Below are 14,704 nucleotides of genomic sequence, written 5' to 3' on the forward strand. Positions count from 1 at the left end.
CTATTATATATTGTAAATAAAGAGACGCGCAAATCTAGAAAGTTTGGACAATGTTCCCTCTGACTGCTCATTAGGCCAGGTTTCAAATAAAATAAAAATCTTTCTGTGTTCACTTTTGTCACTTGGGAAGAATGTATTTTAAAAGTTATAGGCCTAGTTGCCTAGGTCTATACCTTTTTTAATTGCTAGGCCTACGAACATAGAACTTCACTTTGGATGCATTTAAAATTATCAAATGTATTAAAAGATGAGTGAAAATAAAATGCTTTACCTTGGAAACCTGGCGCAAACATCGCGGTGTATGTGTGTTTTCTCATTCAGTGACTCCTCAGTCCGGACACTTGACCTTGGCCTTCAGCCGTGGCCGATGGGACTTCAATGTGGCCTAATTCTTTTTAGACTAGGGTTTTTCACTCAATCTAAAGATGTTCTTGCAGTAGTTTTGTGACCAGTTAATTTTTAAAACATGATTTATTCATTGTTACTGTAAAATGTAAACCCATTACAAAACATATATAGTCAGCATCCTACATTTAATATACATTTGAAAATCCAATGTCATGATAATGATTAATTACACATAAATGGGCTATTGGCCAAACGAAAATCACAAAAAAGCAGAATAAATCCCTAGCCTATAAGCTAAAAACACGCATAGTTTTAATACAATCACCAGGCCAAAATCAGTGTGGTCAGATGTTTGCATTTGTAAAGACACAGTAGACCAATGGCATGAACGTGCATAAAAACAAAACAGTCTAACATTATTTTAGGGATAGTATTTATCATCTGGATCTATAATCCTACTTGTGGGCTACCAATTTCTGGCTAGACCTTTATCAGGTCCTTTGCATATCACGTGCTTGGCCTGGGCCAATAACCATGCCTCTTTCCTCTCAGGCGTGCTGCAATCGACACTGTCCGAGTCCTGTCTGCGCTCATTCGGGAGATTTTGAAAAAGAGTTGCTTGTCTTGATGTAGGGCAGGCTATGACCGCACCTGTGCTCCTACATTCACACTGGATTGACCCGGTGATGTTCCTCTACGATAGCGCCCTGGATGACAGAAACAAAAATATGGAAAGTTTCCCTGGAGGCAACTTTGCTGCAAGTCAGTGCAGGAATCTGTTAGCACATCCAACTTCCTTGGCTCCCAGCACCACCTACACGAGCGACGTGCCAGTGTCTGGCATGGGTGACCCTGTGAAGCAGTGCAGTCCCTGCTCAGCCACCCAGAGCTCTCCAAACGCCTCTTTACCCTATGGATACTTTGGCAGCAGTTACTACCCGTGTCGAATGCCCCACGGTGGCGTCAAGACTCAGGCCACTGCTTACACGGACAAATACGTGGAGTCTCCGCTGTCTGGAGACGACTTCTCTACTCGGGCCAAAGAGTTCTTTTATCAAGGATACTCCTCAACTCCTTATCAACCCAGTTACCTGGACGTGCCGGTGGTGCCCGCGCTCAATGCGCCCTCTGAGCCCAGACACGAGCCTCTGCTGCCCATGGACACGTACCAGCCATGGGCCATCAACAACAGCTGGAGTGGTCAAGTTTACAGCGCCAAGGAGCAACCTCAAGCAAACACGCTGTGGAAGCCCTCCTTACAAGGTATGAAGTGCAGGTCAAGATTTAAAGAGTCAAATACGCCAATGAATTAGGCCGACATCAAAATATACAGTCAAAATTAGGCTATAGGCTGTATAAAATAACTTCCTCACCCAAAGTCTAATTGAGCTCTTTTCTCGTTATTTGGCGCACTTAGGCATGTCATTTCACGTAATAGTAATATTGTATTTTTTTTTTAAGACAATTGTTCTGAATAAAGACGTGATGTGTTTGTGTGCAGACAGTGTTCCTGGAGGCGACAGCTCCTTACGTCGCGGGAGAAAGAAACGTGTGCCCTACACCAAAGTGCAGCTCAAAGAACTTGAAAGGGAATACACCACCAATAAATTCATCACCAAAGATAAACGGAGGAGGATATCTGCGCAGACAAACCTGACAGAGAGACAAGTGACCATCTGGTTTCAAAACAGGCGCGTAAAGGAGAAGAAAGTTGTTAATAAGTCCAAGAGTTCTGGTTAACTCTGGAAGGATGCAAGTTTATCAAAAACTGTTGACTAATTTATTTAGAAAGAACACTTAAGTCGCTGCGGCTCCGTTTGACCCACGCGTTTCCTTCCTGCTTTAATTGGATCCAGTCTCTGCGGCCTGTTGACACGGGACGGAAATGGGCTGCAACAGTTTGACCAAAGGCCATTCTGCGAGGGATGCATGTTCTCATTATACTGGACTAAGCAAACTATTGTGAAAAGAAGCCTGGACAACTGAGACCCCCAAAGCAGAGCCGGTTTACAACCCCGATGTAGCCCTGAAACACGCACAGGCTTTTGCCTTTCTGTTCACACCTTATTTTGCCAAGAAACTTTTTACATGTCCATGCATGGAATGCATTCCCTCCTCAAAATGTGGATGTATTTTTGTTCAGAATATATATAACAATATAAAATATAAAAATAAATAAATGTATATATTTTATAGTAGTTGTATTTGTTATATTTTTATATAGTAGTATATATTCTGAACAACAAAACATCCACATTTAATCACACATGTTAAGTTTTGTCCGTTTTGTGTTGTGTTAAAATGTTGAAACGTAAAAATGACCCAACTTGGCCCACAATATCTATTTGTCTGAGTCTCAAAATAATCAACACATTACAATAAATATTCTTCACTGTTTAAACATGAAAATATAATATATATATATATATATATATATATATATATATATATATATATATATATATATATATATATATATATATATATATATATATATATATATATATATATATATATATATTATGTATGTATGTATATATATATATATATATATATATATATATATATATATATATATATATATATATATATATTATGTATGTATGTATGTATGTATATATATATATATATATATATATATATATATATATATATATATATATATATATAGTTTATTTCAACTTTGATTTTCGAATGGAGACGCTGAGTGCCCAGTGTCCAGCCCAGAGCTTTGGGCCATGGCCTCAGAGCCAGAGCTAGTGTTTCTGAAGGAGACATATGTCGCCATCTGGCGGGAGAGTTGTGTCAGTACAGTCTCAGACAGACGGTTTAGCTGAGAATAGATCTGTATTATTGTTATTAAATTAGTCTAGTATAATTGGAATATAAAAGTAATATTGATTATTATTAGCCTATATATTTACACTTTAGATCATAGAGGCTATTTCTTCCAGACAAATGCAATAGTCCTACCAGAGGGGAAGGACTGTCAAGTAAAGCGACTATTTTATAAAAAATAAAATAAAAATACAACCAAGTGGGGTCTGCAGCTTTAATATGCAGCTTTAATTTAATCTCATCATATATTTATGTCAAAGACCCAAAGACCCTAAGCTGGCTCCCGATGCACAGCGTACTGGACAGTCTTTACGCGCGGATGTTTTGCTCTCATCGAAAGCGAACACTTCCGGAGACCCCCCAGGGTGCAGCAGGCCCCACCCTCCAGCCTTCCTCCAGCTTCTTAACCTTGGCACTCTAGGCGTTCAAGTGCTGTTTTGTCCACTTTTGGTCATTTTAAGTTTCTGTTGTTACAAACAAAAAACAAACAAAAACACGTGTTAGTTACAAGGTAAGACTAAATGTTAATTCTTATTTTCTATTGTATTTATTTGATCTTGGTCAAAACCTTTTGTTGATTTAAAATGGCTTCCAGACTAAATGTCTTTGGTTTATAAATCATAACCAATCATGTCATTTTAAAAACTGGCCGAATCGAAATGTGGCCTATAAATGGGGAGAAATTGAGGACCTATCCAAATACACTCATTTTATGATTGTATTCACATGATAAAACTAATCACTGAATTATATCAGAGTTTGTAAACATGACCGAAGCTGTTTCACACAAATACAAAATAAAATGTATTTACACCTGCTTTTCAAAAGGACAAAATGTTTTGTATTTCAAGAAATCTGACATTTGTGATATTCTGTTATATTCTGTTCTAACATTGTAAATAATAAAGTTTGCTCATTTCCTGTTTATAAAAAGCTCAAAGCTTAAACGCACAACTGTTGAAAACAAATAAGTGGAGTTGTAATTCATAAACAATTATTATTTTTCGTTGTATTTTATTGTCTTTATTTTGGAGTATTTTTGCCTTTTTTTTGCTATTTAAATAAATTACAAATTGAATGGTACTCGTTGTTTCATATGAAATAAAGTGTGTGTTGTGGGAAAAGGCCGTGCCAAAGGTTTATGCCGGATGCAGCAGACAAAGCCCGGGCCATTGACTGAACAACAGCCGCAGTATTTATTATCCATAGTCTTTAAACTACAGCTGCGTGTTAACACTGTATGCGCCTGGCGGTACCGCAAAGTTATGCCTCTACGCACGTCTCATTGTTGCATTAATTCCACATTTGTGCACTCGCACAACGATATTAAGTTTATACGGTACATTTATGCGGACTGTGGCTGGCATAGTCTAGAGTCAATGCAAAAGTTAAACCTTTACAATAAATATAAATAAATGCATAGGAGCTGCTGCTCTTCATATAGACCTCGGGTGACGCCTGATATAATTGTAGCTTCACTCACATTAGGCCTCCTCTTAAGCCTTCGACCAGTTTATTTTTAGCCAGAGCAGTTTGAAAATAAAGGCTCCAGCGATTCCAAAAAACAATCCAGAATGTACACAAATCCAATATTGGGTCTAGAATTTGGAAAGAAGAAAACATTTAAATGAAATGATGAAAAATGCACGAAAAAAGCACGTTTTACGCATAAGAATTTCCAACTGCTCGTGCACAAAGACATAATTCAACAATATTCAGAAATGTTTAACCTGTTTTGATCACATTGACCTTCTCATGATGCTCTTGTCAAAACAGATGCTGAAAACATGTTGTGTTTGTTTGTGTGTGTGTCCTGTTGTGTTCATATTGTGCACGGAAGGCTGTTTTAAATATGGCGGGAACAAATATACTATTTATACTCCATCCAAGAGTTGTCCATTTTTCCTTCTTGTGCAGTTTGAGCTCTGCGTTCTAAACTCATTGACTCATGAAGTGTACACACTGAGGCGTATGCTCGCTGTCACTTGTGCCAGTGGTCACATGGCTTTGGCCCTCAGGACTGGATGGATTCCCACGTCAGCTTGTACGTCTAAGGACTTGAGTTGAGGGCTCTGCCTCAAAGTGACTGAGGCGCAGCACCACGCGGTGGAGCTATGAGAGGATTATTATTATTATTATTATGATCCAGACGGTTCAAAGCGCGCACTATGGATTTTGACGAGCGTCTTTCTGGCTCAAACATGTATCTTCCCAGCTGCACTTACTACGACTTCTCGGGGATTCCTCACTACTTGAGCCAGGGTCAGTCGCCTTGTCCAGTCTCCTACTCGTACCAGTCGTCTCCTTTGCCACAGGTCCCGTCCGTGCGAGATGTTGCGTTCAGGGACTATGGCATTGACGCGTCCGGCAAGTGGCACAGCAGAGGCGGCCTGGCTCACTGCTACGCGGAGGACGCGGTGCACAGAGACGGCTGGGCGAGTTCTGTGTCACGGGGGACGGAACTCTTGGTCAAAAACGGCGCCGGTGTCAACTCCAACCCCACGCCGGGATTTTACGCGAGTGTTGGGAGGAACGGGGTCTTGCCACAAGCTTTTGACCAATTTTTTGAGACGGCGTATGGGCAGGGGCACACAAGCACAACGCACCACACACCGGGCGCAACAGCCACGGCGCAGGGAGACGTAGATAGAGAGCAACAGCGGGAGAAAGCCACGAGCCCCGCTTCAGCCATTGGCTCGGAGACGTCAGCGGACAGTCCACGGTCTGTGTCCGGTCACAGCGACGACAAACAGAGCAAAGGCAGCGGTCAGTATTCTTCTGCTCGCGAGGGATCCTGCGCGTTGCTCTTAAAGCTTTTATATGCTGTTTTATAAGCCCATGGTTTATGGAGGCCCTGCACATTTTGCCTGCAACCAAAAAATTGCCATAAACGACAAGATCACGTGCTTGGGAATGAAATTGGCCGTGAAGTGTATAGGCCAATGTTTCCAACTTGATTTCCACTTTTCTCACTCGCCATAGTTTACAAGCTTTTAAAGTTAATTTTGCATGTGTTAATTTGTTAATGGGGCAATTAAGAATAATGAAATTCTATTTAACACAGTGTATTAGTTTGTGTGTCTCACTTCAATCAAACCCTTTCACTGGTTCTTATTTTATTTTGATTGAGATTGCATGGTGTATTGTATATTCTGACTTGGGGCTCAGCTTTAAACCCTGCGTCTTACATAAAACAAATATTTACAGAATGTATTGCCGGGGATTTAATACAACAACAAATTTCCGTGAAGGACCTTTTCTCACACTAGAACAACGACTCCTTATGCCAGAATGAAACCCAAAACGCACAAGAGAAACAATACTCCACGTCCAAATCACCCCCTAAAATCAATTTTATGGGTTTTTATATAATTTCACAACTTCCGACATTCAATGCTTAAGGAACATGTCCGGAGTCCATGTCTATGTTTACAAAAATGTGCAGGCCTCACATCATTTTAGGGGGAGGACTTGAACTCCAAAGTCGACACTATGATCACCATAAAAGCCTGTATATCTGTTTATACAATTATAGAACACATATTGACATTTTTGCTATAACTATTTATGTATTATTCAGGTGGCCACAAGACGCGCAAAAAGAGATGTCCTTATTCCAAGTATCAGATCAGGGAATTGGAGAGAGAGTTTTTCTTCAGTGTTTATATCAACAAGGAAAAGCGCGTGCAGCTTTCACGGATGCTGAACCTGACGGACCGACAAGTGAAGATCTGGTTCCAGAACCGCAGGATGAAAGAGAAGAAGCTTAACAGAGACCGTCTACAGTACTACACCACGAACCCTTTGCTATGAACCGCAGGGGCACTGACTTTACCTGGATTTAATGTCACGAATATTATCATTATTATTATTATTATTATTATTATTATTATTATTATTATTATTATTGTTATTATTATTATTATTATTATTATTATTATTATTATTATTATTATTATTATTAGGTTGGATTGTTCCAATAATAGCCTAAACTATTATTGTTGTTTTGTTATTGAGTGTGATTTCTTTGTGTTATATGAACAAAATACATGTGATTATTGAAATGTGCTGGTGTGTTTCTTTCTTCCTCGTGCGTTTTAACAATAGATGACATCTGACTGAACGAAATGTAAAGATAATAAACCACACAGTTTTCTTTAAGTGATTTGTGTCTGTCTAAAATAAATTAGAAAGTGTAAACCGAGATTTTGCTCATTGTGTCAGCACGCGCGTGTCACGTCTCAAATATATGTGATAGCCTTTATTACCACATGTGGAAACACGAGCCACAAAATGTAATAGTTGATATCCACTACAAAGACTTTGTTCAGTTTTAATATCATATGGTGTGGTTTCTTATTTTATTGAATTACAACCCGATGGGTAATACATTTTTTGGCATGTGATACAGTTGATCTTAATCCTTCCGGTTGGAGCTAAAGATTCGTATGTCAAGCTGCAAGTGGAAGTCCAGTTAATGGGTACAATAGTAACATAATTCGCTGCTATCTGCTCCCCAAAAAACGACTTGAATAGGGCTTTCTTCTCCCTTGTCCTGAGCATCCTGTCCAGTGTGAAGACCCTAAGAATTCCGCTTTGATTGCAGCACATCCTCCCAGTTGCTTCAGTAACATGGCCATAAAACGCGAAGTCGTCTGGAGCATTTGGAGAGCAGTGCAATAAAGCGTCTGGGACCAAGGTTATTAACTGTGGCCAGGCGGCTGAAAAACAACGACTGGGAAGGATTCAAACCTTGTACTCCAGCGTTTCTGGCGTCATTTGATATAATAACAAATATCGCTGCACTCGGAAGATCCTTTTATCTGTAAAAGGCCGTGGAGATCTGTCCACTTGGTGGCGCTCATCAGATCAATGTCATTGCCGTGAATTGAAATATGAAAGATGTCCCTTCTCAAAGTCTGCGGACAACCAGGATTCTTCTTTTTCAGGTGGGTAAACTCAAAGGGGCTTTAAACAGCACTAGAATATAACGCCCCCCCCGACTCCACATTAAGACATTAAATGCTATTTTTTATGGTTTGACATAAAGGAGTTCGTGACAAAAGTAAATCGAGTAAACAGAGCAATGTAACATAAGTTTGGCAACAGCAGGACGTTTCTAGACGTGAGTCATGTGCCCTGGGAACATCTTATATTCCACGTTTAAGTAGCTTTTCTATGTCGCTTTGTGGATCACAAACTTTTATTTTTATCATTGATTTGTCGCTCGAAAAGTATCTTTTGATTATGCACAAGATTGATGTGGTTTAAACTATACAAAACCTTTGATGCACAAACATATTAAACTTTTTACGCACGGCTTTACGCACGTGCCAAACGTTTTCTGTCAATTCTGTCAATTTAGAACTTATATTTACTATTGTTCATACAGGCCTGTATAAATGCCTGTATGTGTGTGTGCGCGCGTGTGTGTGTATGTGTGTGTGTGTGTGTGTATATATATATATATATATATATATATATATATATATATATATATATATATATATATATATATATATATATACATATATTCTTATTGGCTTTTTATTGAATCTTAATTACAGTTCTTTGGGTCCTATATTGTTGATACTAAATAGCATCTTCAACTTGTTTTTTCCAGACTAAATCCGCTATCTTGAATAGCTGGTTGAGGTTAAATTGAAATGGAAATCAAAGACACAATATTTTATTGAACACTTCCAGTATGTTGTGACACTGATAACATATTTCAGAACATGCATATATTATAACTGTGTGTTTAATGTTTACAAAGTAATTGCACAATGTAGCTTATGCGTCTTTGAGTTGTTTTTTAGAAAAAGAAGATAAACTGAGCTGTGTTTTGGAAATAGACCACAATTCCACAAAAACAACTATATGACAAACCACACAAAAACAGCGCCCTTGTGTTTTTAATGTTGGATAATCATTTGACGCACGTGTACCATTGACCAGACAGAGGCCAAACTTTAAACCCTGTGCACACCATGTAAGAAAAGGAAGAAAACGGGATTTCCTTGAATAAATAGTAAGAATAGTTAAAGATAAAACAAAAAAAAAGTAAAATATGTCTATGAGGTTTTGAGTGTTTGATGCATCCATGAGTTGCTCTGAGGCACCTCAAGAACCTTTTACAGTGCCGTAAAAGTGCTCATAAAACTATGTATTGGACATAATTGCTGGGGACAGCTTTCAACAACTGACTTGTCAGAGATGGCTCCTTTTAGACGTACAATGAAGTGCGGGCTCACTGACGTCCTGAATCTAAGGGATGTTTGGACATTTTTCACAATGTCTCTCTCACACTCACAGTTTAGGCTTCTTTTACTTAGCCTAAAATATTGGCTAATCTATGACAGAGGGGGGTGGGTGGAGCCAGTAGTCGCCTGGTGTTTTAATTGGCTGCACGCTACAGTGAGAAGCGTGAGTATCAGTAATTATTCAGCAATGTTTTGCACAAGAAATGTCAGCCAGGAAGGGTTTTCTTCACCCGCCGTCAAATTATCCCACTACGACGATGACATGCCCCAACAATCAGACTGCAAACCCCTTTTTTGTGGATTCTTTAATCAACGCGAGAAGTGAGACTGGCACCTATTACCAAAGTAACGGCGTGTATCTACCACCAGCGACGGAGTACCCGTATGGACTGTCCGGCGCGGGCTCCTGCTTCCCGGGGATCGCTAAGCGCAGCGATCCGGGAGCCCATATCCCCGCGTCCTCGCCATATGTTCAGGGGATGGAAACATGGCTGGAGCAGTCTCGTTCGTGCCGAGTGGAACAGCAGCAGCAGCCTCACGCCGTGCAGCATATGACCCCGTGTTCTTTCTCAGCGAGTATTAAAGAAGAGAGTGCGTACTGCCTTTATGAGCCTGATAAATGTTCCAAAGCAGCGACGGTGGATGACATCTCCTATTCAGGAGGCAGTACCGTACCCGTGCCCGGCTACTTCCGCTTGTCCCAGACACCGTACACCTCCTCCAGAGTTTACCACGATACTCAGTCTGGACTGAACCACTGCAGTCCAGAGAGAGTTGTTCGTTTGGAGGCGCAGAGCGTCTCCCAGCCACAGCTTGCTGCGTCCACGGAGCGCGTGGGAGAAAGAAGCCACGAGGAGGCGCCTTGCGCCCCGGACAGAGACGAAGACAGCCGCCCGTCATCAGATGTCTCATCCTCTCCAGAACCTAATGAGAGCACCACGGAAAGCCCGGAAAAACCCTCGAAAGGTGAACAGAATTGAGCTAGAAGTGATGACTAATCTGAAACGTTATGTTCTAAAACAAAAATTCATGTCTGCTGCGCCTTCACAGGGCTAAATGTGGCATCTCAAATGAAGGAAATAACTAAAAATATATATCTGGTTAAAAATACATTTAAATAAAACACTGCAAAAATACCAGCAGACTGTACATTATAAAAAAACATGGACAAATATAGCATATGATCTCAAACTTCCCACAAACATTTTACTTACGTTAACTTTAGTTTAGTTTAGTTTGGTTTGGGCTTTCAGTTAATTAAAACATTTCTTTTTGGTATTTGGGAATATTTGAAAGAAGTCAATTTGTCTTTTGTATATAGCAGTTTTCTCTGACGACACTTTGCAAACTAGTTTGTGTTTTAATACTGACTATACAGTTGGCTGCAACTGTACAATGTAAAGAAGAAATATAGACTTAATATCAAATGAATGTGTCAATTTGGTGAGCGTTTGTTTGGAAGTGAGAGAAACCCTTTGAAGGTTATCTGGAGGTCAGTAGTTAAATGCACGTAATTATTTTTCCTGCTGCTTTTATTGAACAGATGCTATACATTTTTATAGTGTAATATCGTGGCATAGCCTATATCTTCAGCCTATTACATGTATATTATGGAAATGTTCAGACAGGCCTGCTCTGATACGCAAGGTTAGTGGAAATGAAAGCAAAGCAAATGTGCTTGTGTCTGAGCTAACGGGATTTCCTTCACCTGTTGTCCTAAACACCACCTAACCCTACAATGTTCCATTACAGGAGATGATAAAACGGAGAGCACTGCGAACTGGCTCACAGCAAAGAGCGGCCGCAAAAAGCGCTGCCCCTACACCAAGCACCAGACCCTGGAGCTGGAGAAGGAGTTCCTCTTCAACATGTACTTGACTAGAGAGCGTCGTTTGGAGATCAGCCGCAGCGTGCACCTCACTGACAGGCAAGTCAAAATCTGGTTCCAAAACAGAAGAATGAAACTGAAAAAAATGAGCCGCGAGAACAGAATCCGAGAGCTGTCCACTAACTTCAGCTTCTCGTGAGACGTGTGCGCGCCAAATGTGAATATGGACCCTTATGCTAACTTATTGATTGTTGCTCTTTTGAAACTGTTTCTTTCGTTTCTATTTGTGGTGTATTTATAAATAGCGTACATGTTGTGTTTTTAAGAATGTGACCACGGCTGCTTAGACTTGTTGTACATAATGTATATTCTACAAACTGCATGTTGAACTTCAAATATCTGTTACACTTAAGTACATGTTGGTCTTCTTCATGTGACAGCTTTTAGCCTAGTATGAAGAGCCTGAGATGTCTGCTGATCATTTGCACATTTCTGATGGTTAAACAAATAAAAACAAAATCATCACTGCTCTTGCACGTTTCATATTTCATTCTCTGAGTCTTCCCGAATAAGTGTATGTGTGGTTAATATTTATTCACTTTGATGCATCACACTGCATGGTTCTTATCAGTTGTGGCGCGGATGTGAAAAGTGGAATCACATGGCATAATTGTAATCATCTTATAAAACACTCTTTTATTTCAACTTTGTTATACCTATTTGTCTATCTTACTTTTTCTTCTTTTTCTTTGGCCTAATTGATATATATATATAGGCTATTAATAAAACAAAGCAAAACAAAAACGTGTAAATATGTAGACTAATTGCCTCCACATATGTATTACATTTTCCACTTGAATGATTTGACTGATAATGCTTAAATGTCTTAAATAATAAGTCTATCCATAAATACAAGTATTGCGTGCCACGGCCACAGAAGCGTCCCACAGAAGAAGAGCGGGCTGTTGAGTGGTTTAGGTAGTCTCATGTTGTTGGGCTAAATAATTTCACCCACAACACGAAACTGCCTTGATTGCCTCAGTTAAACTCGACGCAATGCAAAAGATGGTCCCCTGTCAATTAGGCAATAAAATAATAAAATAGTCGTTAAATGTGTTGCAGATCCGTGCGTAAAATCTGTGCGTAATACAGTCTATTAATTTACGCTTGGAATAGATTCTTTGGTGGAGTACATTTTTTTTTATTCATAGAATTTTTAGTATTTTGATGTATCCAAATAATTCAAGCCTTATTTAGCGAGTTTGTGCAGTGTGCGTGCAGTGACAGAAGCACTAGAATGCATAGCAAAAGCGCAGACAAGGCCTCGGTTATGATCATTGCAGCTTGCCAGTTGCGTCGCCGCAGGAAATGCCGGATGTGTCTGTCTTGCGCCAAAAGAAAGGAAACAATGGATTAGCTTTATTGCAGATATTTAGCTTTGGACAGCCAGGTTGTAACCCGAAGAAAAACAACCCAATTGCCCGTTATAAAACGCACGGTTATATTGCACCCAAATAACTTGAGCCCACTTTCCGCTCTCTCCGTGTCTTCAAAGCACAGAGCCTGCCCACATATGGACTTAAAACTGACTCAAACACATCTTTACATCAAATATGTTTTATTAGACAAGCATTAACAAGCAGTAGAAAAGCATTTAGAATTTGCCTATAAAATAAATGTCGTTTATTTAGTCGGCTAATGCGATTTTAGGTAGATGTTTTATTGCTTGTCTAATAGTTTAACAAACAAATCACATTTTATTTAACAGAAGATGTTTCTGACAGAAAATCATACTGTTTATTGCTTATAAAAATAAACATTCCCCAGTAACTATACGAGTGGATTTGCTATTAAAATACGGTGGGGAAAATGGTGGCCATTTAGTTCAGCAGCAGGCTGATTTATTATTTATTGTTCTGTCCCACGGTCACGTGTTTGGGGCGCCCTATCCGATGTTGGGCAAGGTTCAACTTATTGGACGCATTGAGCTGCAGCTGGCGCAGCAAAGAATGCATTCTCTGTGATTCTCTCTTACGAATTAAATGCAATTGAGGATTTTTTTTTTTGCTTTCTTGGTTTGGAAATGTCGGCACTGGGAACTGGATTTTATGTGGACGCACAGGAAGATATAGCACCAAGGTATCCGTCAACCGCATCAGGGGTGGAGCAGCCACTGGTGAGCGGGGAATATGGCGGATCCGAGTCTTGTCTTTTACAAAACAAAACGTCTTTTTTTAGCTCTTGGAACCCGAGTGCGCCCACATACATCCACCATGCGTACAGCACGGGCGGCGGCGCTGGGGCGATGGACAGCGACGGAATGTACCCTCGTCCCTGGACTCTTGAGCCTCTGCCCGCGTCCCTGTGTTTAACGGGATTACCACCGACTGCCGCGCATTACGAGATCAAGCCCGAACCATTCATAGCGAGCGGCGACTGCACTACACTGGAATCACATGCTCCACTGTTGTCTGACATTGAGAGCGCGGCGACGCTCAAGGAGATTCCATCGTGTGAAAGTGAGAGCCCGCCAGCACATGAGAAGAAGGTCCTGGACCCAAGTAAGACCAAGCGTTAATGATGGAGATATGTGGGGTATTATAGGCGGTGGTCACATGGGGGGCATGGGAGTAGGCTGTCTGGGGACATACACTTGTTTTACACATGCTGTAGTGATACATAAAGGGAAGATTGTGCCTTTTATTGTTGGAAATTACGCGTTTTAAGCCTTCGCATCACGTAATCAAGGAATTACGCATGCAGTTTTCCCCCAACAATGTATAAGGTGTCAAGCATGGCCTGTTGTTCCTCACCTAAATACATATACTATGACATGATATTTCAGATTTGGTAGGTTTTGCAAAATATTGGGATCACTCCGCATCTCACTTGTGGTTTTGTGACGTTCCTTTGTCTCTATAGATAACCCTGTATCCAACTGGCTCCACGCAAAGCCCACCAGGAAAAAACGATGCCCTTATTCAAAACACCAAATTCTCGAACTGGAAAAGGAGTTTCTGTTTAACATGTACCTGCCCCGGGACCGTAGATATGAAGTGGCCAGGCTGCTTAATTTGACCGAAAGGCAGGTGAAAATCTGGTTTCAGAACCGCAGGATGAAGATGAAGAAGGACAACAAAGAGCGGCGGAGAGACAGTTAATGTTGCAGGACTGCTGGAAAAGGAACAAGTGTTAGAAGAGTTTAAATACTTATGATGTTAGATATCCTTGTACATTTTAAGCTACATAAGCCACACTGGATGGTCTGTTACGTGTTCAGTATTTGTGAGGGGCGGTGTCTTGTCCGAATGTAAATGTTTTTTTGTGACGCACACAAAATCGGTTTAATTTGTCGTTTGCATGACTCTAGACTACCTGAACTCTTGAATGTCACCCAGCTACCTATTGAAACGGTTAATTTATTGTT

The 14,704-nt window shown here is 40.3% G+C and overlaps 4 protein-coding genes across 5 annotated transcripts in view; all 4 read left to right on the top strand.

The window, feature by feature from the left end:
* The first annotated feature begins 879 nt into the window (after nucleotides 1-879).
* On the top strand, nucleotides 880-2,417 carry hoxa13b (homeobox A13b). The gene is made up of 2 exons (XM_072460632.1): nucleotides 880-1,611; nucleotides 1,850-2,417. Exons 1-2 carry the CDS (start codon nucleotides 990-992, stop codon nucleotides 2,086-2,088), a joined length of 861 nt encoding a protein of 286 aa, XP_072316733.1. The 5' UTR covers nucleotides 880-989; the 3' UTR covers nucleotides 2,089-2,417.
* A 2,816-nt stretch (nucleotides 2,418-5,233) lies between these two features.
* hoxa11b (homeobox A11b) overlaps nucleotides 5,234-14,704 on the top strand; it is a 12,140-nt gene continuing 2,669 nt past the window's right edge. The window contains exons 1-2 of one of the 2 annotated variants that reach the window (XR_011929041.1): nucleotides 5,234-5,952; nucleotides 6,767-7,151. Coding sequence is in view for 1 of the 2 variants with exons in the window: in XM_072460235.1 (XP_072316336.1) it covers nucleotides 5,355-5,952; nucleotides 6,767-6,999 (831 nt within the window). In the remaining variant the exon portion in view is untranslated. Of the gene's footprint in view, nucleotides 5,953-6,766; nucleotides 7,285-14,704 lie in introns of those variants that run through there. The other variant, XM_072460235.1, reaches the window with a different exon arrangement.
* Nucleotides 9,475-11,807, top strand: hoxa10b (homeobox A10b). The gene is made up of 2 exons (XM_072461358.1): nucleotides 9,475-10,415; nucleotides 11,202-11,807. Exons 1-2 carry the CDS (start codon nucleotides 9,653-9,655, stop codon nucleotides 11,474-11,476), a joined length of 1,038 nt encoding a protein of 345 aa, XP_072317459.1. The 5' UTR covers nucleotides 9,475-9,652; the 3' UTR covers nucleotides 11,477-11,807.
* The window catches only part of hoxa9b (homeobox A9b), a 1,597-nt gene continuing 100 nt past the window's right edge, over nucleotides 13,208-14,704 (top strand). The window contains exons 1-2 of the mRNA XM_072460237.1: nucleotides 13,208-13,838; nucleotides 14,200-14,704. The exon at nucleotides 14,200-14,704 is cut by the window's right edge and continues 100 nt beyond it. Coding sequence (XP_072316338.1) covers nucleotides 13,361-13,838; nucleotides 14,200-14,438 — 717 coding nt within the window. The 5' untranslated portion in view covers nucleotides 13,208-13,360 and the 3' untranslated portion in view covers nucleotides 14,439-14,704. The remainder of the gene's footprint in view (nucleotides 13,839-14,199) is intronic.

Source organism: Eucyclogobius newberryi, unplaced genomic scaffold (genome assembly GCF_026437365.1).
Source record: "Eucyclogobius newberryi isolate DKJ021-1_F unplaced genomic scaffold, fEucNew1.0.hap1 SCAF_3, whole genome shotgun sequence".
In the NCBI taxonomy this organism is placed as follows: Eukaryota; Metazoa; Chordata; class Actinopteri; order Gobiiformes; family Gobiidae; genus Eucyclogobius; species Eucyclogobius newberryi.

Bases quoted from the DNA above. Each gene is read 5' to 3' on its own strand.
- hoxa13b (XM_072460632.1), top strand. From the start codon at position 990: ATGACCGCACCTGTGCTCCTACATTCACACTGGATTGACCCGGTGATG. The intron at 1,612-1,849 runs GTATGAAGTGCA...GTTTGTGTGCAG, and splicing joins GTGGAAGCCCTCCTTACAAG to ACAGTGTTCCTGGAGGCGAC.
- hoxa10b (XM_072461358.1), top strand. From the start codon at position 9,653: ATGTCAGCCAGGAAGGGTTTTCTTCACCCGCCGTCAAATTATCCCACT. The intron at 10,416-11,201 runs GTGAACAGAATT...GTTCCATTACAG, and splicing joins CCCGGAAAAACCCTCGAAAG to GAGATGATAAAACGGAGAGC.